The sequence below is a fragment of the Sabethes cyaneus genome, chromosome 1 (assembly GCF_943734655.1).
Source record: "Sabethes cyaneus chromosome 1, idSabCyanKW18_F2, whole genome shotgun sequence".
In the NCBI taxonomy this organism is placed as follows: domain Eukaryota; kingdom Metazoa; phylum Arthropoda; class Insecta; order Diptera; family Culicidae; genus Sabethes; species Sabethes cyaneus.
The window spans coordinates 169,920,312-169,944,627 of record NC_071353.1 but is presented as its reverse complement, the minus strand read 5'-3'; the positions used below and the strand labels follow the sequence as shown (position 1 = coordinate 169,944,627).

Here is a 24,316-nt window from a genome sequence, read left to right as displayed (position 1 = left end):
AGTCGAATTGCACGACATGACTTACAAAATAGAGCCCATATTCATTCGATTTACCGTCCTTGTAGCGCAGATGTCTTTTGAGTAGAAGTCGTTTTTTGTGTTAATTTACTATCATGAGAATATTGCAAACTGGGGCCCCTAATCTCAAAGACCCGGTGGGCCCTTTGGCTCCCATTCCGCCCCTGGCGTCAATCTTCTCCTGGATTGGGAATTACCTTGCAGAGTACTTTGAGAGTAATACAGAGCACCGTGATGCCACGACAGTTACCGCATTCAATTAGGTTTCCTTTTTTAGAGATTTTGACCAATATGCCCTGCATCCAGTCTACCGAAAAGGTTGCGGTTTCACATATATTGCTAAATCTGGGCTGACAAAGATAAGTGACTATAATCAAACAAAAAAAAAGATGAATCAGCTTTCAGCATCTCGGCTGTAGCTGATCTAAAGCGCGATCCAAAAAGCTTTTGGAATTTAATGAACGAGAAACGTAACACAAGGTGACTCCCGAAAGTTATATTTCTTAATATTAATGTAGCTGACACTCGTGAGGACATCTGCAATCTATTTTATTTTCTCTAATGTGTTTAAAGCTGATTCTGCCAGTGAGCAATTCATAAACTTGGCATTGAGATCTATGTCCAGCGACGCTATTAACGTCAGAGCTACTAGCTTAACGGTCGAAGACGTTCTATCTGCCATTCGGAAACTAAAATCTTCTGTAGCGGTTGGATCCGACGATTGTACTAAAAAGATGCGCTGATTCTGTTGCAAATCCGTTGACCATAATTTTTAACGTGTCACCCCCCGGGGGAATCGCCATAATAGATCAAAATAATGGTCGCGGTGGTAGGTCCACAACACGGGAAAAAACTGCTGGCGAAGCTACCCGAAAAATGGAAACAATCTGTAATGTTTCCCGTTCATAAAAAAGTAGACAGATGTGACAGCACTCACTACTGTGGGATCACCTTTTAGAAATTTTGGTACAAGACGTACTTTTTGCGTCGAAGACCAACTACATGAAAGGAAGAGGCTCGAAGGAAACAAACGCGCGCCTCCCACGGACGGTAACCGTTGACGGCGACGAACTAGAAGTGGTAGAGGAGTTCGTGTATTTGGGATCGCTGGTGACTGCGGACAACAACACTAGTAAGGAGATCCAGCGGCGCATCCAAGCGGGAAATCGGGCCTACTTTGCCCTTCGTAGAACGCTACGATCAGGAAGCATACGCCGCCGCACGAAGCTAACAATGTACAAAACCATTATTAGACCGGTAGTTCTTTATGGACTTGAAGCCGTGACGCTGCTTACGGAGGACATACGCGCCCTTGCCGTGTTTGAGCGGAAAGTGCTGCGGACGATATTTGGCGGAGTACAAACTGAAAGCGGAGAGTGGCGGAGGCGCGTATGAATCACGAGCTACAGGCACTGCTTGGGGAGACTCCTATCGTACATCTAGCGAAAGTTAGCAGGCTACGGTGGGCCGGACACGTTGTAAGGATGCCGGACGACAGTGCGACGAAAATAGTCCTCTTCAACAACCCCACCGGCACCATGAACAGGTGGGCCCAACGTGCACGATGGCTCGACCAGGTCGAAAGCGATTTGCGACTTCTGAGACGACTAGGAAATTGGCGACGAGTGGCCCAAGACCGAGTTGAATGGAGACGAGTGCTTGAAACAGCACGAGCCACCCAGGCTTTATGCTGCTGAAGAAGAAGAAGAAAAAAGAGACAGAACGAAAGTTGCGCTAGGAATAGCCCAGCACTTAATCTCCAAGAGGTCCAGGAGGACGAGAAATCGGGTCTTTAGACCGCTAAGGACTGACTACCAACAGAGCTTTATAAGTATGACCGAGAAACGATGGTAACGGCTTTACGCTGGGTTATTTCCTAAATTTGGGAGGAGGAGAATCTACCAGAGGAATGGATGATAGGAGCGGTTTGTTCCATCTACAAAAAGGGTGATCGACTAGACTACTGCAACTATCGCAGGCGACACAACGCTGGTAAACGCTGCCTAACTCTTTGCCGCCGACTGTTACCGATAGTACAGGGTTTCGTAGGGAATTACCAGGCGGGTTTCATGGGGGCTTGCGCCACTACGAACCAAATTTTTACCACCCGACAGATCTGGCAGAAATGTCGGGAATACAACGTGCCCACGCATCACATCTTTATTGGCTCCAAAGCAGCATTTGATACAGTCGTTCGAGACCAGCAAATGCAGAAAATGTACGAACATGGTTTTCCGGACAAACTACTGCGACTGATTAGAGCTAGAGTTTAGAGTTGGATCGAATGATGTGATTCATGCGAAGCTCGGGGATACTATTGAGTTCCTTCGAGCCGCAGCGAAGCTTGAGACTAGGTGGTGGCTAATCTTGGGTAACCAACTCCTAAGCCTCACAGCTGCCTTTGATATCATAGCCAAAAACTTTGCGACGACGGAGGCAATCTATGCCAAACCGAAAGCGGAGTCTACGAGGCTGAGCTAAAAATAAATACATCGAAGATCAAATAGATGAAAGGAAGAGGTTCAAAATAGACAGACGCGCGCCTCCCACGGACGGTAACCGTGGACGGCGATGAACTAGAAGTGGTAGAGCAGTTCGTGTATTTGGGATCGCTGGAAACCGCGGACAACATCCAGTGGCGTATTCAAGTGGCGACGTACGAAGCTGACAATGTACAAATGTCTCCCTAGACCGGTAATTTTTGAAGCATAACATGAATCTGTGACGCTACTCATGGAGAACAAACACCCCATTGCCGTGTTCGAGAGGGAGGTCTTTCGAACGATATTTATCTGAATACGAACTGAAAGCGGAGAGTGGTGAACAGGCACTGCTTGAAGAGATTCCCATCATACATTCCGCGAAAGACGATAGGCTTCGGTAGGCCGGGCATGCCGTAAAAATGCCTGACGACAGTGCGACGAAAATGGTTCTCATTCAACAGTCGAGCCACCCCGTATCTGTCCTGACGGCAAGCTTCCAAATTAGACTGACGTTTTTGGAGCGTCTTAGTAGAATACGATACCTGGAATTAAATAAAAGGAAAACTTATCCAATTTAATTCTACTATGTATATTTATTCTTGACAGATACGTGTTTCTCCTACGACTTGCAGGCTTTTTCAGTGTCTGTTTTCAAACTCAAACACTGAAGAAGCCTACAAGTCGAAGGCGAAAAACGTATCTGTCAAGAATAAATGTACATAGCAGAATTAAATTAGATAAGTTTTCTTCTTATTTAATTCCAGGTTCCAAATACGAATAATTTTGTGAAGAGCAGTGAACCTTTTTTCAAGAATCATTTCATGAAGTGCAATTAACAAACAAAATTTTGAAAATGTATTAAGTGTGTAGGGCTTCATATGAAGGTCATAGAATAATCCTGCCCTGTTAGCTGCACTTATAGAAACCGTTTCTTAGTAAAATTTATTCTTTTCGTTTCACTATATAGAATTTCAATACATATTGCCTCGATTTTCACCATAATCTGGAGGATTGCTTAAGTGTAGCCAGGTCCCAGGGCTGATTTGTATCTTTACAGAAATGAAAGATGCACATTAGTGATGAAGCTTGCCAATTATTTTGATATAATAATTCAATGTAGCAACATGAATGTAGTTGACATGATTGATCATTCGACCGTTCTACGCAATTGCAAACATATATCTCGGCAGCAGACCACAGGGAAAAAGAAGCGCTTGGTAGCGGTCGGTTGTTGGAATTTGGCGGCAGATTCCCATATTAAATACTGCATACTAGCTGTTTGGTCTCGGGGGTTGGCTGTTGGCTCTATGGTGTACAGCTTCTGTCGACTACCGCGAACACCCACCTCGCGCTGCACTCAATTTAGGGGGACGGAAGATGAAATTTGTTCACCACTAATGGTTTGAGATTTGTCTTCCATTTGGTACATTTGTGGTTGTTTTGGTTGGAAAATGTATTGCTATCCAGCTCCACTAATATTTTATAATACAAGTAATAAAAAATGTCCAAGCCAAAGCACATTTACAAAATCGATCCATCTATCATTTTTCATCTCTCTTCATCATCATCATCATTATCATCATTATTTCATTAACTCCTCCTCTCAGTCTTGGACTGACTTAGCTCTAACCGCCACGTCGGAAATGGCAAACGAAAACGGAAATGGATTTTTAGCGATGGCCGAAGCAATATAATATGGCCCAAATTTAACAACCTAAATACCTGTGATGTTGATATTTTTCTAGCAATCAGTTCAAAATTTTCCAAAAACATACATTATTTTTACACCTTTGCAACAAACAAAGTAGATAGATTGCCAAATTCCTTTTGAAACGGAAGTTATGAGCGAATGCCGAAAGGTGGCCCAGCCATGGCGGCATTCCCGTAAAATAGTTCAATGAAAAAAATGTATCCTGGCATTTCAGATTCTATTAAGACGCTAAAAAACACACAATGCCACGCATTTGACGAAACTTTTTGAAATATAGAATTAGCGGGTGTCCTGTGAAAAACGGCAAAACTCGAAAGAATTTCAAGCTCTTAACAGCAAGCAACTGTTTTAAAATACTGCGTATTTCTTAGTCTACTAATTACATCTTTACATAGTACTAATTACATCTAGCACCATTACTAACAATAACTGAAATTCACTTATTTGGCATTCTAACACTTAACTAATAGATGACATCGAACGATTATGACCAGAAAATTCGAGCTTAACAGTGGCATATAAGTACACAAAGCTCTCAACGTGTTCCGAAATTCGCTCGCGTATAAAATCGCTGTTGCCTAATCCTTTTTTTTTTCAATTTTCACACATTGCGTACATTTTTCCCAACTTTCTAACAAAATAGCATCGATTACAGCACTACATTACATTAAATCACTTGCTTGCCCTCCAACAACTGCACCGCTCGGTCGGCGGGCGTGATCGTCGATCATCGTACGGGCAAATGCATTCATTCACCAATTATAAAAAAGAGCGCATTTTGAAATCCACACTTTGCAGATTAATTTTTCGCTCGATTAATCCTCACCTAGATGTCTATTGCATCCACCTCCACCCCTCCCCCATCACCCTCAATCAACACCTACCTTTCGGCGCTCCATTTGGCCAAATGATTATGATTGATATCCGTGAGCGGTTTCGAATCCATCATCATCGCCGGCAGCAGCAGATCCGGCCTGGCCTGACTTCCGCCTGTGGTTGTGGTTACAAATCGCAAATCCGTTACACTGCCACCACCGCCACCGTTAGTTCTGGTGGTTCCACCGCGGTTACTTCGCAAACTACTTCCGAACCGCCGAAGATCACCGGTACTGGCTGCCAGATTACCGATACCAATAACGCTCTCGACACTTTGACCGTCACCAACTTTCTGGTTCATTCGTTGTTTCGCTGCTGCTGTTGTCGCTGGGGCCAGCAGCACCAGCGGTTGTTTGCTGCTTCCACTGCCACCGTCACTGCCACCGACGAACATACTGTTGATCCGACACACCTCAGCGGACTGATGCATTCTCTCCCGATCGGTATGCAGTCGGAAGTTGTTGCCTAAGGCTGTGGTTGCCTCGTTGCTTTCCTCTCCGCCGCCGTCACTGCTTTTCACGTGCTTCACTTTATCGTCCCCCCCACCGCCACCACGCCGCCTGCCGGCTTCGTTCAGCTTCTCGCCCAGACTGTTGCTGGTTCTTGTCGTCGTCACTTTGATCCCCTTTGAGTCCCCTCGGCCGAGGTTACCGTTACTGATAGCGCGCGCCACTACTGCTGCCGTTGCCGTTGCTGCCAGTGTTGTCGTAGCTGGTTTTTCATCATTTTCCCTACACAGAAAGGAAGAAGATAGGGGGAAAAACGAAATGGAGAGATAAATATAGAATTTTTCCAGGTTATGGGTTTTCAGTGGGCAGTTTGCCTGCTCGCAAGTATGGGCAGGCAAGCATGCAAGCATGCATGCATGCTATGCATGCATTTAGATTGAGAGGCAAGTCGTTTTTTTTTTTTGTTTTGTTTTATTTCTGAGCATGGATAGGGAAGGGTCTTCCCTGATGAGCTTATGTTTACTATTGAGTGGATGTGCGTTTACGTTCCGGTAGAGTAAGTGAACTATTTTCGGTGCAATATGGCTTGGTTCGCTATCGAGTTTCAAGATGTTTAGTACATTTATTGAATTCGAAAAAAAACGTACTCCACCCTAATCGTGTATTTCGAAAAAAAATCCGTTTCGAGTAAATGCTTCCAGACGGATCAGATATAGACACCCAGAATAGACAGTTTGTGTGAAATTTAAACCCACATGGTATTATTACGGGATGGTACAGGAAACCAAAGCAGGCTGATTCACGCTGGGTGCGCTCTCGTTTTTCCCCTGCGACACGAGCGACGGGCAAAGCAATCTCCATTGCTCGCCTATTGACAGTTCTCTATCGCTATGGTGATGATGATGGTTTGGTGGAGCGTTTAGCACCACAGCAGACAGGACACGGGGCACGGGACAATCTGTTTTGTTTACTCTAATGGAAACGTTTAGTTAGTTATCTGCTCGACATATTTACGATGTTCCTGGCTGGCTGGCTGGCTGCGCTGTGCACAGTGATTATAATCGTTATGAACTCGGGTGCAATGGACTACTAGCCGACGCGATATGAAAAAAAACGTGAGGTAAACGAGGAAAAAAGAACCGAGAGCGAGACCGAAAGTTGACCAACAGAACAGCCAATTTGTATGCACCGCCGGAGATTTGCATATAGGCTTTTAATTTTGAAATCGTTTCACGGATTTGTATGGTACATCGGAACCATGGACTGTTTTTTAATACTGTGGGGAAAATGCTGAATTGAAATTCGCCAACAGCACTGGCAGTACGCAATCATTCGCTACCCAGATTAGTTATAAAGCTACTCGTTGACTCTACAGAAACCTTAATTAAACCACCTAGTATACCTAACAACATTTGTTACACAGTAGCGTCACTAATTTTTAAAATAAATCACGTAGTTCTTAGCAAAGCAAAAACAACTAGAAAAGTCTTCAGAAATGCCACTTCAAGTGAAACAACGTACCGTGATCGGATCCGTCGCTTCAAAGATGGCAATTTTGACGTTGACAAACATCCGCCTGAAGGAAGCTTCGTCTGCCAAAAACCTTCGAAAAGGCTGAATTGGTAATATTGCTCCTTGAGCATTTGTTTCAAACGCGAGAAAAGCTTGCTTCGGCACTAGACAGTGATGCCAGATCTACGGATTTATGCGTAGTTCTACGGATTTAGGAATTTTCTACGGACATACGGATCAAATGCTCAAATCTACGGGTTTTCATAAACTTTGCGGAAAAGATCATTGCATTGCGGAAAGTATCATTTAGTGACAAAAAGTACGTGTACGCTCATGCAATGAATAATATCCCGAAAAGCATAACTTTACTCTTTCTGAGAGAAAGAAGCGAATTGAATACTTTTCTTTAATGAGAAGTGTATTAAAAATGAAAGATTTGCTTTATTGCTGTTAATAAAAAGCGAAAAATGCTAGTTCCGCTTTGACGGCAGATATTTATAGTAATACTGATATTTTTCTGGCTAAATATTTTCATTTTTATTTTTTCCCGCATTTTGGCAACTCCGTACTTTGATTTCTGTAGTGCGATAGAACTTCAAAATCAAGCGAATAAGGTTGTTCTTTTTAATCAAGTAGATGGAATCCTTGTTCAATATGCATTAATGTTCAATGTGCTCTTTTTACGCGACAAATAAAAACTCTTGGACCTTCAGAAAGCGATGAAAAGACGACTAAAATAAACAGAAAAGACTACGAAGAACCGGCAAAATACTGTGATGAAAAGATGGCAAAAATACGATAAAAAGACAACAAAAAAACACGACAAAAATGGAAAAGAGATATTTAAAAACTGTCAAACAGTCGATGAAACATACAAAAAAGTCTACAAAAACATGACGAATATACGTCATCAAAAAGAGGCCGAAAGAACAACGAAAAGACAAGAAAAATACAACAATGTTGTTGCCTTGGCAACAAGCAGGACGAGAGATAATAAAAAGATGACAATGAAAACGAAGAAAAGGCGGCAAAATGTCATAAAACGAAAATACAATGGAAAGATGGCAAAAAAAATCATGAAAAGACGATAAAAATATAACAGAAAAATGACAATGAGATAATGAATACGGAGAAAAGGCAATAAGGAGATTACAAAAAGTCGGATAAATGGTTCCGAAAAAGCAACGATAACAGACAATGCAAGATAGCAAAATGCAATGCACAGACGATCAAAGAACCATGAAACGACAGCAAATAATCGACGAACAGGCAGTGAAATGCCTGCGAAAAGATATGACGAAGAAGTGAAGACAAGTAGGCAAAAAGTTGAAAGACGACATAAATACGGTTAAAAGACACCAAAAACGTTACAAACAACGACAAAATTGCCAGAAAAGTCATACACCCCAACAAACATTTTTGTTGAATAACAGCTTATCAGGTGCTTGTTACCAGGTAATTAGCTGTTCAATGATTGAATAAACTACTGTTCAGAAAAAATGTTTGTTGGGAAAACGACGAAAAGACTGTAAATAGATATGTAGCCTTTGGCTAAAGGTATTAGAGAAACAATTTAAAGTCAGCAAAACAGTGACAGGCTATGCCAAAAAGTCACTAATGACGATGCCATCAAACCAAAAACGACACAAAAAGCAATAAAAAATGACAAACAAATCACTGAATAGAGACAAAAAAGCGATGATAGAATACCAGATGTTAAAAATAACGAAAAACGACCAGCAAACGAGGTCAACACGGTGTAGTGGTTAGCATTCACATCTCTCACGTCGAGGACTAGGGTTCAAATTGCAGTCCCACAGAAACCACGAATGACCCAAGCTGTTGAAGTGATCATAATTACATTAAAACAAACAAAAACGACAAGAAGATGACAATAACGGCGGAAAAGTTGACGGAGTACACTTAGCAAAACAAAAAAAACGAAAAATTAAATCCAAAATACAAAATAACCAAACGACGAAAAATGAAAGAATTAAAATAAAGGCTAAAGGCGAATAACGAAAGTCAAGATTATGCGTTCGTGAATAATATAGAGGAAATTTGAAATGTAGGTATCATAAACTGATTCGATTCAAAAAAGTATTAATTTGTTTCAAATGCAATCAAGAATATCTATGCGATAAAAAATGTCACTTTTTAGCAAAACTGAGAAACACGTTATATGAAGAACAAATGTCGGTCAAACTTCCATTTAAAACAAAAGTTTGATATAGTTTTATAATTTATAATTTATTTATCTTTCTTCTGTGATTAAAACACAGATGTTAAAACTACGGATTTTTCTTCAGCAAAACCTGGCATGGTAGGAGTTACCAAGTCATCAAGTCATTTCGGCGTCCCGGTTAGAAAACCAGTTAGATTAAACTGTTCAGTCGATGTTGACTATCAACAGGCGGAGAAAAAAGTACAATTTGTGTCTAAAACCGCTTAGTTGAGTTCGAGGTACGATGCTTGTCTAATAAGCCAGTCGTCGTATGTTCGAAACTCGGCTAGGTGGTGTTGCTAGATAGAGTCAGTAGGATTGTTGCACTAGCCCCGTAATTATCCTGTACTCTAATACTGCCCATGGATGCATAGTTGAAGTAACAACCATCACCATCGTTGTTGGGAAAACGCGTTTATATTGTTTTAAGATAAATAACCGTATTTGTTAACATTTTCAACTAAATTATCTGTCATTTCAATAAAGATTATTCATAAGAAATGGGCCGACAACGTTTTGTAATTCAATGCAAGTTTATTTTAACTGAAAAACGCCAATTTTTGCGGACAATCAGTCGTTTTGATGAACGTTTATTCGCATAGTTTGGCGTAAAAACTAGGCTGCTTCGTACGTAGCTCATATCAGCTGTATTTCCTGTAGCAGTAGCACTCAATATGTCAATTTTCTCAGCCACTATCGGTAGTCTCATAAATAAATTTGCAAGCAAAAATTCAAAATGCTCAGTGTTGGTGCTCTGGATCAATTGCGAATTTACGGAACTTCCGACACGAAAAGCGAGGAAAGTGATCCAGATTCACTAAGGATTTAAACCAACGTTCAACTGGTGCCAGCTTTATCAACCACTTCAAAGCCGAAAGCATTAACGAAACGACCAATGGGGGGAAAACAAGCGTCGCGAAGGAAGAGTAGCTAATCGGAAACCAATCCTGGTGAATTCCGGATATAGGAACTTATGTGGCAATAAAACAGGACCTGAAAGGAGACAACAAATCAATGCCTGGTTTTGGGAATTGCCGGACACCCACCAAAAATCGTTTATTTTACAGAGGGAATTTTCTTACGAATATCACTTAGAGGGTGAAAAAGGTATACCGCAACACGTGTGTTGCGGTTTTTTCCTTAATACACTTGGTTATGATGTAAAAACCAGGTTTGTATTTTTATTGATACGACTAATTCTAATTTATATGATCTACTTGATAACTTCAGCAATATAATATACCGTTATCACGATCAAGCGCAGAAGGACGATGCTCCGGAGGAGCTCACAAACTCACATTATCGCCGAGAATATGCACCGCACACACTTTATCTACCCTCGGACCTATCAGCCAGAACATGTTCAATTCGTTTAACGAGCGCCAGCTAAAGAAAAACTCATTAAAACAGCGACGACTCAGTTGTACACCTAATCAGGGCTTCGACCGATCCTTTTTTTCTACCGCAGTCACACCAACGCGCATTCAAGTTCACACCGTCCGTTTAGAGGTGGAATACGAACGCTATGCATAACACAACTGGCAGTTTGCTCAGTCAAACGCCGATGGCACACAGCAGAACGAACGTGTTCCAGAGCTTTTTGACATTTTCGTTTCGATCAAGTTGCCTTTACCGTTTGAAGCAGCGAATGACTGCAAAACAGTCAAATGACTGGCAATCACCACGCTAACGAAAAGCAACCGCACAATCGTATGATTCAATACTACAAAAAAACAACCACTACATGTGCATGGAAGAAGTCGGTCGGACTCCGTCCAACACAAACAAATATTTTGCTTGCGTCGGACCGACGTCCGGGTGACAAACTATTACTGTGAGCAGACGATTTGGAGACAAAAAGAGAAACGAAAAAATACGTCACCGTATGCTTCCAGTCAGTTTGCAGTTTATATTCTCAAAGCGCAAAGCAAAACGGGAGATCGACTGTTTGCTTTTGCTGAGATGCCGCATGAATTGTAAGACGGCAGCAGCGCAAGCGGCAGAATGACTGAATTCAAAAAAACAGTCAAATGATCGTTCAAAAAGCGGAGTTTGAATGCGGAAAGTTCGCATTCACGGCAGTCACATTCAACTTGCGATCACTTTTCAAGCCCTGCACCTAATAGTTTCAAAGTCATCTGACCGTCTATGCTGACCGGAAGTCGTATGAGAGACGTGTAAAATTCGACTTAAAATTGTCCTGAACATCGTGTCGAAAAACCATGTGAAAGCCACCTGGAAGATTCCCAAAATCTGAGAACCCATCTGAGAACCGCCTGAAGTCAGCTGAAAGTTGTATAAAGATCATTGGAAAGTCATCTCACAATCGTTTCGAAAGTCTTTTGAAGGTGGTCCGAAAGTGATTAGCGAGCCATCTTAAATTCTCGCAGGCAACACTCGCAGCTCGCGACCGTCTCGCGGTCTCTGCTGAATCATCTATGAAAAATCATAAAAAAAAATTACGAAATTATGCCAAACGTTTTACTGCTAAATGGTTTCCTATGTTTACGCCAATGCTTTTCTGGCAAACGACGTTATACCAAACATCATTATGCGAAATGACCTTATGCTAAATAGGCGGCCCCAGTTCTCATAGTATGGTGAGGGGGCGATGATTAGCTCATATGTGTATTCATAGGAAAGCGAAGTTTTGTAAATTATGCCTACCATCTATTATGTCTAGCGTCCATTATGCCTAATGTCCGTATGTCTAAAGTCTGAAACTTGTCAAGAAGCCATCTGATTCATTTGACTGTCTTTTTACTGTCATCTGAAAGTCGTCTCAAAGTTATTTAAAAGTTATCCAAAAGTCGTTTGGAATCCATCTGAAAGTCATCTGAAATCTGAATACCGTCTAAAAGTCGTAAAAAAACTGCCTGAAATGACTCCGAAAAACCTCTAAAAGCCGTCTGAAAAACATTTATTAGTCATCTGAAATCATATGTGAAAATCGTTGCCGAATCATCTGACTGTTGTTTTAATGTTTTCTGTAATACGGCTGAAAGTCATCTGGGGATCATCGAAAAGTCGACTTAAATTTATTCGAGAGCTGTCTGAATGCCATCTTCAAATCGTTTGAAGCATTTGTAAGCTGGCAGCACAGTTCCAGTGCTTTCAGTTGCAGCAATTTATTCACGACCATTTCTAGTCACTAATTTAACAGACGTCAGCTGCTTAGGTTAGTTGTCTAAAACTCAGCAGGAAGTCGTTTGAGGCTCAATCTCTCTCTAAAACTCATTTAAAAGTCACTAGAAAATCGTCGTTTGAATGTCACCTAAGCATCGTTTGGAAATGTTCTACAAGTTACCTAAAAGTCGTTTAATGGGCATTTGAGAGTCATTTAAAACTCGTTAAATCTAAAGTCGTCGAAAAATCGTCTGACAGCCCTCTGGAAGACATCCTGAAGGCATTTGAGAACCATCTGAAAGGTATTTAGAAGTTATCTGAAAGTTATCTAAAAATCCTCTGAGAACCACCTGGAAGTCGTTTAAACGTCGTTCTCCTAGAAGCGCTCTTAGTGACCTTAAAGTCGTCTGAAAGCCGTTTAAAGTCCATTCGAAAGTCGTCAGAAAATGTGTCGAAAAGGCCTCTGATACATTTGAGTCTTCTGAATGTCATCTGGAACTCGCCTGAGCTCTTCTGAGAGTCATTTAAACGCTATCCGAAAGTCGACTGCAAGCCAACTGAATGTCATGTAAAATCTCAATACCGTCTAAAAATCACTGCCTAAAAGCCGTTTGAGAGCTGTCTGAAAGGCATTTAGTTAAATGTCATCCGAAAGTTATCTGGAAATCATCGGTCGGTTTGAAAGTTTTCAAACAGTAGCGTAAATTTCGTCAGAGAATTGGCGAAAAATAATCTGTGCGTGTGGCGATAACTCGCAGATTTGATCGAAATCATTGATTCTCCATCCCAGATTGAAAGTCGTCTGAGCTCTTCTAAAATTAATTTAAAAGCTATCCGAGGATCGTTTGCAAGCCATCTAAAAGTCATATGAAATCCGTCTAAAAGTCGTCAAAAAGCCAACTAGAAAACGTCTAAAAGCTCTCGTAAAAACATTCCTGAATATTATGTAAAACTGATTGGCAAGACCTCTCAAAGTTTTTAATGATTCCTGAAATCCGCCTGGAAATCGTTTAGAAGTTATCTGAAAGCGATTCAAAAGTCATCTGACACCCACTTGAAAGTATCTAAAATCATCGTTTCCTAAAACTGGTTGAAAGGTATCTAAAAATGTTTGAAAGTCAACGTCGTTTGAAACTATTCTGATAGCGATTTAAACTGCCGGGAAGTTGGTTGGAGGCTATTTTCAAGTCATTCAAAAGTAGGGAACGGGAGGGTATTTTCAGCACATTAAGCGATGGCATCTATTTTTTCGGCCTATGACCTAGTACTAGTGGAAGAACAGGTGGTTTTGACGTTCTTTGAATAAAAAATAGTAGATTACTTACAACAGTCTTGAGAAAATAGTTATAGCATATTAAAATTGTATGTCGGCAAAGTATTTTTGTTGCCGAAAATAAAGGCAAATAGGCTGGAATTAGAATCCCGCTGAAAATACCCTCCCGTAGCCTATAAAAGTCATCTGAAAGTCTGTGGTAAGTATTTTGGTTTGAGTCCAAAACTAGTCTGGACTGGGCGAAAGTCTGAAAGGCGTCCGAAAATTACCTGTAAGGTGCCTGAAAATCATCTGCTGAATATTGTCTAAAGGCGTCGAAAAACCTTCTAACAGTCACCTGAAAGACGCCTAAAAAGCGTTGCAGACCCGTCGGAAAGGCATTTTTGTCTGAAAATCATCTGTGAGCGGGCTGAAACTTATTTGAAGGTAATCTGAAAACCGTTGAAAAGTTGACTGAAAGTCGTCTAAAAGTCTGTTCAAAGTAGATTTAAACTCCTCTAACGGCCGTCCGTAAATTATCTAGTAGTAATCATCTAAATATTATCTAAAGAAGTTGAAAAATCATCTGAGAGGCGTGTTTTAAGATTACCTGAAAGTTATCTGAAAACTGTTTGTAAATCATCTGAGCGTCGTTTATTAGCGATTTTATTTGCTTGAAAGTCGCTTGAAGCCTGCTTAAAAGTCTTCTGAAAATCGTCCAAAAGCTGTCTGAAAGTCGTCTGAAAATTTTTGTAAAGTAGTTTCTAACTCTTCTCACGACCGTTCGAAATTCTGAAAATCCGACTGAAAATTGTCTAAAAGGTGTCTAATCTAAAACACCTGTTTGAAGAAATCTAAAAGATATCTAAAAATAGTCTGAAAGTCGCCTAAATGTTGGTTTGAAGGTCTGTTGAAATCCGCCTGACAGCCATCTAAATGTTGTACTTAGAAAGTCATCGGAGAGCTGCCCGAAAATCATCAGAAAAGCCCCCTGAATCTCTTTCGTAAGTCGTCTAAGCATCGTCTAAAAGTATGCAGAAAACAGTTTGTTTGACAGCCGGACGAAAGTTGTCTGAAAACCGTCTGCAAGTCAACTAAATATTGTCTAAAAGTGTTCTAAAAGTTAGTTGGAAAACGTCAAAAAGTCATATGGAACCCGATCTAAGTTTTCCTATCACCTGAAAGACATCCTAAGTCACCTGAAAGACATCTAAAAATTGTCTAAGCCATCTGAAAAAGTCGTCTGAAAGTCATCTAAAGGTCCGTGGAAAATAATTTCGGTTGACAGCCGTCCGAATCTAGTCTAAAAGTCATCTGAAAATCACCTGTAATAAATCAGAAAGTCGTCTGACTATCCAAAAATCATCTGAAAGCGATCTGGAAGACGTTTAACAGGCGCTTTAGAACCGTCTGAGAGGCATTTAGAAGTTATCTAATAGTAGTCTGACGGCTGAGACGGCTAAAACTTGTCAGAAAATCATCCAAAATTCGTTTTAAAGTTGTCTGAAGGTCTGTGCAAAGTAATTTAAGACTCGTCTTACAGCTGTCCGAAAGCCGCCGGGAAATCATCTACAAAGTCTAAACATTGTCTAAAGACGTTGGAAAATCATTGGAAATTTGGAAGTCGTCTTAGTCACTTGAAAACGTCTGAAGACCAATTGATACATTGTTTAAAAATCGTCTAAAAATTTGTTTGAAATTATTTGAAGATTTCGGCTAAGTAGTTTCCAACTCGTCTCACGGCCGTCCGAAGGTCTTCTGAAAGCCAACTGAAGGTTGTCTGAAAGGCATTTGAAAATCATCTGGAAGTCACCTGAAGGTTGGTTTGAAATTGTGCTGAAAGGCATTTAAATGTTTTGAATCGAAAATGCATTTGAAGGTATTTAGTAGTCTTCTGAGAGCTGCCTGACAGTCATCTGAAACTCGTTCGAAAGTCGTCTAAGAGTCGTGTGAGTCATCTAAATGTCACCTGAAAGTCGTCTGAACCTGAAGGTCTCCTGACAGTAGTTTTTAAATTATTTGACCGTGGTACGAAAATTGTCTGAAAGCTAACTGGAAGTCATCCGAAGGTTGTCTAGAAACCGTTCTGCAAGTCATCTGAATATCGTCTAAAAGTCAGTCCGAAAATCATTTGGAAGACGTCAAAAATCCGTTAGGAAAACATTTGGAAGTCATCTAAAAGTTATCGGAAAGTCGCCTGAAAGTCATCTAATAATTTTCTGAGACATTCTGAATATCTGGAAACCATCTGATAGTCATAAGAAAGTTATCTGAAAATTGTTGTCTGCCTCTGTGGAATGTTATAGATGTAAGAGGTTAAAAGGTTGGAATTTGAAGTTAATGTTATTTATTTTTATAACAGTAGAGGGGTGTATAATGAGTGCCCTACTAGCACAGTTGTTATAAAACAGTTGTGGCAACCGAAATATGACTAATTTCAGTTATAAATAAGTTGCTGCAACTATAAGTGCTAAAAGTGTGCTACTTGGGTGGCGGAGATGGCTTTTCTGAACAGAGGGGAACATTTTCAACTTCACTATTGTAACCTAGCAAAAACTTTATTCATGATTAATTCGAATAAAGTGGGACTTTTCATTAGAAACTAAAGTCAGATACTCATGACAAAATTTTGATTAAAATAAATTGTCATTTCAATAGATGTATATTATAACATGACGTGAAAAATTCACTTACAAAAGCGATTTATTTCTCCGCAATACTTTATACTATACGACACAAAACAATGCTTCAAATTCACCGTTCGAAAAGTTGTGTAACCGACAAGCTGGCATGACATATACATATGTAAAATGCAACATGATGGGTACTCTTCACCGTCACGTGCTTCAGCTGTTCAGGTGATTACCAACCATTGAGGGCCAACCGGCGTTGCTGATGATACCGCCAAAAGCAAAACACATTTATGGTCGGCACTTGTTTTTAAAGTTGTTGTAATACTCTAAGTCTGACCCCCGGCTCTATCGGCCATCGAGCGAGCACAACGTACAAGTGACGAGGGCCACACACGTGTTGTACCTAGCAGTCAAGGAGTACATACAGTCGGTACAGGCTTCGGTTAATGTTGTACCACCATTCCAGCCTGCCTTGCAGACAGCCAGGCTGACTGGCAGGCTTTGCATTCCATGCGCACAGGTGAGTGCCCGGTTATCGACGGGGCTAACTGTGAAACAAGGTTTTAATTTCAATGCTAGTTGAAGGAACAAAAAGCTCACCAGTAAGATTTGATTGTATCAAAGTCAAGAACGCGACCCAAATTTGACAGGTTTGAAAAGTTCACTGATATCACAAGTGACAGAAACAACTGAAGTAATTTTTCCCATTACTTTGTAGTCAACATAAAAGAATCCAGTTTTGATAAAATAAAGAGGCAGTGACTGGAAAGTTTCCCCTTGTCGGTGGTGGGAGAGCTCTTGAAAAGCCCAAGCGCTGATGCCAATTCACCGAGTTGCAATCGGGGCCACCAGCATGGAATGGAACACACACTTGACGCTGACGCTGCTCGGTTTGTTATTCAGTATGCGGGAACAGCATACCGGTCGGCGCGAAAGCAGAGTCATCACAGAGGCTCGGCTCATCGTCATTAGCATGTCAAGCAGGATGGGGACACACGGAAACGACCCATTTTAGGTTCAACTACCTGTTTTCGCTCTCATTACAGACAAACAAGCAGGCAAAACCCATTCACATGGCGCTTCACTATTGTTTGACTGGGCGAAAATAAACTTTACCCCGCTCGCTCTCTATGGGGTGTAGGTCAGTAGAACGTTACCCTTCTTAACCGGTACGCGATGATACTTTGTCGGCTGCCAAGTGCCGTCTATACCGACCGACTGCTGTCGGTCCGGACGAGACGTAATTGAAAACATGTACACGCCTCCATAAAACTGTTTGTCACGATTCGCAAAGGTTAGCTGCTTAAGTAATTCACGGTGCTGAACCTCAGTACCTCTAGCATTCTAGGTTCTGGCGATCGGGTGTGACGATCGTTTAAAGCGCTGAAAGATCAGGGACCCTTGCCGTACGAAAATTAAGTAACGAATAATTAGATATATTCAGCTCTTGGGTAAACGGCAGAATTGGCACCAGCAGATCAAAAATGAGCCGTCGACCGGCTTTCGAAAGCGTCGCTCAATGACGGCCCAAATTTTTACTCTGCGGCAGATCGTAGATGACCTGTAGACTCATCACCTGTTTATGGATTTCACGGCGGCGTACGATTCAGTTAAACGAAAAGATCTGTGGCAGGCAATACTTGAACGTAACTTTCCGACGAGTCTGATTATGCTGATTCAAATGTCGCTGGGGGATTCGAAAACATGCGCACGACATCCGCGGGTGAGACCTGCGGAAAATAGTGTCATTTTACGGCCGTCTAAAAGTATCGAAAAATCGTTCACTTCCAGGAAGACCTCTAGAAGGCGTTTGAGGAATGTTTGAAAGGTATTTAGAAGTCATCTAAGTCATTTAAAATTCACTGAGAACCGTGTGCAGTTATAAGTTACCCGAAACCCGACTAAAGGTTATTCGAAAGTCGTTGGAAAGTCATCTAAGAATCGTCTTAAAACTCTGTCGTCAACCGCTGGAGTTGCAATGCAGCGTCCTCTCAATGCGAGCTTTCGCCGCCTTCGACAGCCGAACTTGCACACCCAACTCAACGAAATAGCATTCAAATTCGATATTTGGTCCCCAAAAGACAGAACATCGATGACGAGAGTCTCCATTTAGGTGCCTCCGGGCGTGTTTCCAACTATTCATACGTGGATAGTTGGTGCTACAGAAGACTATTCCTCTGGCCGTGGTAAAGTTGATGAGCCTTGTTTACTTTAAAGGTCGTCGCTTCAGCGGGTGACTAGCGCTACTGTGAGTTTGCTGCCATTAAACGAGGTTACCGTCATCGCTCGTGTACTAGGGAGGGGTAGACAGAGCACTTCCCAGCGAATGCTTCAGTTAAATAGTTCTTTTCTTGGTTTTTGTCTTTACTCCTACTCGAATCTCGGCTGGGAGAGGCTGTTAGATTCAATAGTGCTGTACTTCTAACAACTGACTGCGAAGTCTGTCGTATAAAAACAGAAGGTCGCGTTTCGATAATGTTAGCATGTTAGCACCTAGGCTTTGCTTTGCTTTTGCTTTTCTCCTACTTGTGTTGGTAAGAATATCTAAAGCCTTTGAGCGTGTATTGTTCTTTCAGTATGGATCAAGTGACGAGAAAAAATAAACCTACGTCACTGGAATTAGTCCTTTGAATCAAGCACTGCTATCTAAAGCCCGACCCGGGCCCGAAATTTTTTTTTCTGTCAAACCCGGACCCGGCCCGAACCCGGATTTGTATTTTTCGTCGAATACGAACCCGGCCTGAGCTCAAATTTTATTTTAATTTTCATAAAACTCTCCTTGATCCAAATCTTGTCAGTTTTCTTTTTGTATTATCTTTAGCTTTCAAATTCTGAAGGTAATTTCTCTTTGACATGAGAACTTGATTGAAAATTCTAAACAATAAACTATACACTAGAATGGTTTTTCACTCTCTGAAAAGTAGTTACCGTCGTCGCTCATGTAATAGAGGTAAACAGAGCACTTCCCAGCGAATGCTGCAGTTAAGTACACTAGAATCTCTTTTTATGTTCAGTCATTTCACGTGATTTCTTTTCGCGGCCACATTTTTACGTCCGAAATGTGAATTAACAACCTCTTTTTTACGTCCAAAATTTGAATTGACGTCCTCCTCGTCCTACTTGTGTTGGTGAAAATATTTAAAACCTTTGATCATGTGTGGTACTTTCAGTATGGTTTAAATGGATTGTTCCGATCCATCATAAATAAGTATCCGATGTTTCAGGTGCTGAGAAAAAATAATTCTACGTCAAAGGACGCTATTAGCCCATTGAACCAAGCTCTACCCAGAGGGATCAGTTAAACTGTTGTTTGTGAGTTTCTGGCCCAAAGAGCTATCCTTGAAATCTTTTGCCATTTTCTCGTGATCTGCTCCAAGCATTTTTCAGCCAAAAGCCGAGATTCTTAAACTCCAACCCAAAACAAAATCTACCTCTTTGCGTTTCGAGTCCTACAAGCAAGCAAGCAAAATTGCTGCTTGTATGCTTTTTATGACTTTTTTTCTGCCCGTCGTGTAGTGAAGATTAACGATGTGATCAACGCTTCTAGTCTTCCCGCCCAGGACCTTCTGAACTTTGGGATTTGCCGATTCAACCATTCCAAAGTCCAGTTGGTAAGGATATTGGACTGTAACCAATTGCCTAAAGAATCACATGACAATGGTGCTGAAATGATCATCAAATTCGTTTCTGGTCTACTAATCAGACCAGGAGCAACCGGAGTCCTTTCACGTAGGTTCACTAAAGAAAATATACACATTTAATACAAGAACCATGGGTAAATACAAAATACTGGGCATGTCTACACATACTGGTAAGTTGATCTATGACGACTCAGAATCTACAACCTGAGCGGCAATTCTAGTAGAAGCTAGTACTAAGTTCACGCCTATGACATAATTTATCACGAAGGATTTAGTTGCTATACAATTAGAAATACCAACGGCTAGGGGGAAAAAGAGATTATTGTCGCCTCGACCTACTTCCCGGGGGAACAAGACGAAGTCCCACCGCGCGAGATAATTGGACTCATTAATTTGTGCAAATAGTACAACAAACAACATATAAGCATCGACATCAACAAAAGGGTTGAGTCTCTTTTAGAATATATCCTTACTAACAACATTGATATATGTAATAGAAGTAATAATCCAACCTTTGAAAATGCAATACGTGAAGAAGTTCTAGATCTCAAACTGTGCAGTAATAAACTCTATGACAAAATATTCCATTGACATGTGTCTGAGAAAATTTCATTATCAAATCACAAGCAAATAAGATTCAATTATTACTGGGGTGACCGGAAACTTACAGAGACCCCAGGAAAATCCACTGGGAACTCTTTTATGACAAGTTACTGTGTGAAAATTCCCTATTTGTTCAAAACATTTAGACAATACAAGAGCTGGAAACTGCGGCCGAGTAAAACACAAGCAAACTGCTGACTGTCTACGAGGACTGTTCAACAGGGCAAAGTTATCGGGATGTTGGGAACAATACAGGAAGTCCCTAACAGAGTACAACAGGGAAATTAGGAAATCACGTAGGAACAGCCGGAGGCAAATGTGTGAACGCTAAGGATCGCTCTAGTGGACTAGGCAGACTAAGAAAGGAAAATGGTACTTTTACCATAAACCCTCAGGAAACGTTTAGCATCATGATGGAAAAACACTTCCCAAGGTCTTTTTCGATTGACACTGAGATGGATCAGGAACTAACTGAAGTAACGCCTAGATCTGTCGAGTCTGGGACAGAAGTTCAGCTACTAGCTAGCTTCATATTTAGCGAATCGAAGGTCGATCGGGCGACTGACTCCTTCCAGCCGTTTAAATCCCCAGGAATGGATGGAATTGTTCCAATCATGCTTCAAAAGAGTCAGCAGCTTGTCGTTCCCCTCATCTCCGAGGTTTGTCGCGCTAGCTTATTACTAAACCATATTCCTATAAAGCACTATTCCATATAAGGCACTTTCAAAGTTAGTCAGGCCAATTAGTTTAACTTCCATATTTCTGAAAGTAATGGAAAAATTAATTGGTCACCAAATCAAAACAAAGGATCTAATTACTAATCCTCTAAGTAAATTTCAATTTGCTTATCAAAATAACAAATCTACAATAGACGAGCTACACATGTTGGTGGCGAAAATTGAAAGCTTTATTGCAACTAAAGAAATCGCAATTGCAGCCTTTCCTGATATTGAAGGAGCATTAGACAACACTTTACATTATTCAATTGGAAAGGCAATGAGAAAGCACGGAGTTAACCGCAATATAATCAGTTGGATTCAAGCCACGCTTGCTAGTCGAGAAATTACTGCCCAGCTTGGAGGTATGGACAACTGAAGATTGTCCTCAAGGTGGGATACTTACGCCCCTACTGTGTTCGCTAGTCGTTGACGCCCAATAACCTGACTGACAAACGCTTTGAGGTGATTGGTTTCGCGGACAATATAGTTATTCTCACTAGAGGGAAATTTGATAATGTAACATCCAATAGAATGCAGTCTGCATTAAATTTCACAGTTATATGGTGCAAACAGGAAGGCCTATATATAAATGCCTCCAAAACAACAATCATTCCTTTTACGCGCAAGAGGAAATACATCATTTTGAAATTATAACTCGGAGGTACAGAGATACAAATGACCAAAGTAGTAAAGCATTTGGGAATAATATTGGACCAAAAACTGAACTGGAATGCACATATCGAATAGGTTATAAATAAGGCTACTAGTGATCTATGGGTGTGTAGCCGAGTCATTGGTAAGAACTGGGGTCTTAGACCTAGTATCACAGAACAGAAGTGGAAGTTCGAACAATCGTTCGAGCAAAACCTGGCATCTACGGTCTGGTCTAAAACTCTACCAATAAGTAAGAACTTTGACGACTTCTTGTTTTGAGTGCACTTGTCATTCAAAATTTCGTCTAAACGAAATTCCTCAACTCGTCTAAATATTTCAGCTTTACTTCGCACATAGGAGTATTTGATGCAAAATGTTGGCCATAAGTCCAAAATGGAAAATGCATGATTTTATCTAAATATCGTTTCTATTATCACAATAGAGCACAAGTCACGGGAGTTGTGCTCTTGCCGGATTGATTGATATTTTGATTGACTGTTATTTTGGATAGCAGTTTTCAAGACGCATCCTATCGTTGGGTATATAAACCTGAAAATCTGAATGAAATATTATTTGTTTAACATAAGTGAGCATTTTCTTCGTAAAGAAGAATATTTTTCAATAATTTTATCCAGCTTTTTACGAGTCGTAATGGCGAACCGTATTATCTGTGTTAGTGTGTTCGTAATATTTGGACCAAAGTAAATTGATATATACCAGGTATATGACAATGCGAGCTGTCATATACACTTTGCACTAACACATCTACACTAGTTCTGAGATTTCGAGCATTTTGTATGGAAAATTAGTTAATTTTTTAAAAAAATCGTTGGATACGCAAGATTTGTCTATTTTTTTTCTCACAGTTTTTATGTTTATGCTTAGAACATTATGTCTAGTATGTATTTTCATGAATACAATGAAGTGCAACATTTCAAATTGCAAGCGGAAATTTTTTCGTCAAAACGGTATCAAGATGTCTCAAAGAAATGTCATTATATCGCTTTCCTACAAGTAGTAAAACAAAAAAGATTTCTTTTAAAATGCTCGGACATGATTGTTCAATAAGCAGCATGAGCAACATTGTTATCCGCCCGCGATATTTTTCGTTTGATTTCTGGTAAGCTTTTAAAGTGTTAATTATCTTCTAAGACCGTTTTGTAGCAATCTAAGATTACTTTTTATGGTTTTCTACGTAGTGTTGAGAAGGGTAAATTTATGATAAAAAGGTATCATCTTGGAACAGTGACTTCAACTTAAGATTTTCAAGCAGTAGCACAAGCATCTATTCGAATAAAACTATTTTTTAAAAGAAGACATCAAATGCAGATATTCAAGAGCATCATTCAAGCAAAATGTTGGATGGAACGTGTTTTAATTTAAGCAACCGTATACCGTATTGATCGTGAAGTATTAGAAACATTAATTCATTTTTCAATTGCACATCGAAATAGTTAGTCACCCATGTTCTCAAATTTTTTACGCATAATAAAGAAGGCTACAAGTGCAAATGACTTAAAAATATATTCCTTACATTTCATTGTAAATATTCAAATATTTCTCTGGAATAATATAGCTGCATTAATTAATTACAATTAATTTAGTTTTAATTTTCATGCAAGTTCCACCATATTTCAGAACTATTTCTTTTTCTTTCTACACACACTAATGCAACCCTCGATGGTCACATACCTGGTATATATCAATTTACTTTGTATTTGGACAGCGTTTTTGACATTTCGTAATTACATCGCACGTTTTCTTTCCGCACGTTCACGTTAAAACTAAAGGAACGTGCGGAAAGAAAACGTGCGATGTATTTAGAAAATGTCAAAAATGCTATCTAAATATTACGAACGCCGTCCGCCATTATAGCATGTAAAAAGCTGGATATGCATTTATGTATCCAGCTTCTTCGAGCCATAATGGCGACTGTCATTCGACTCAGTTCGACAAGAACAAAATATATTTGTCATTATGTTTACGTATATATGTATACACGCATGTACATATGCATTTACAGGCATAGGCGTCACACACACAAACCAATTTTATGTCACATACAAAAACCAGTTAGCACCGCCTAGTTAGCTTCGAGGTACGATGCTGGTCTAACAAGCCATCTCGGCTTGGCGGGGATTGCTAGTTAGAGTCAGTAGGATCGTTGCACTGGCCCCGTAATTTTCCTGTATTCTAACAGCCGGCTGCGAAGTCTGTCGATAAAAGAGGGTAATGTCTAGAGACGGTATAAATCCATGGCTTTGGCTTTTTACACAAACCAATTTAGATTCAATGGATTCGACCGCAATAAATTTTATGAAAAGCTCTGAGGTAACAAGTTTATATATTTTTGGATAGAACTAAGTGTAAATTGGATTATCTGAACAACCTTAAGCGAAACTGAAATAAACAGCA

General features: G+C 40.4%; 1 protein-coding gene across 1 annotated transcript in view; it reads right to left on the bottom strand.

Annotated features, from left to right (window-relative positions):
• The window catches only part of LOC128732427 (uncharacterized), a 52,740-nt gene that overhangs the window by 9,955 nt on the left and 18,469 nt on the right, over positions 1 to 24,316 (bottom strand). The window contains exon 6 of the mRNA XM_053825677.1: positions 5,097 to 5,819. Within this exon, the coding sequence (XP_053681652.1) occupies positions 5,097 to 5,819 (723 nt within the window). The remainder of the gene's footprint in view (positions 1 to 5,096; positions 5,820 to 24,316) is intronic.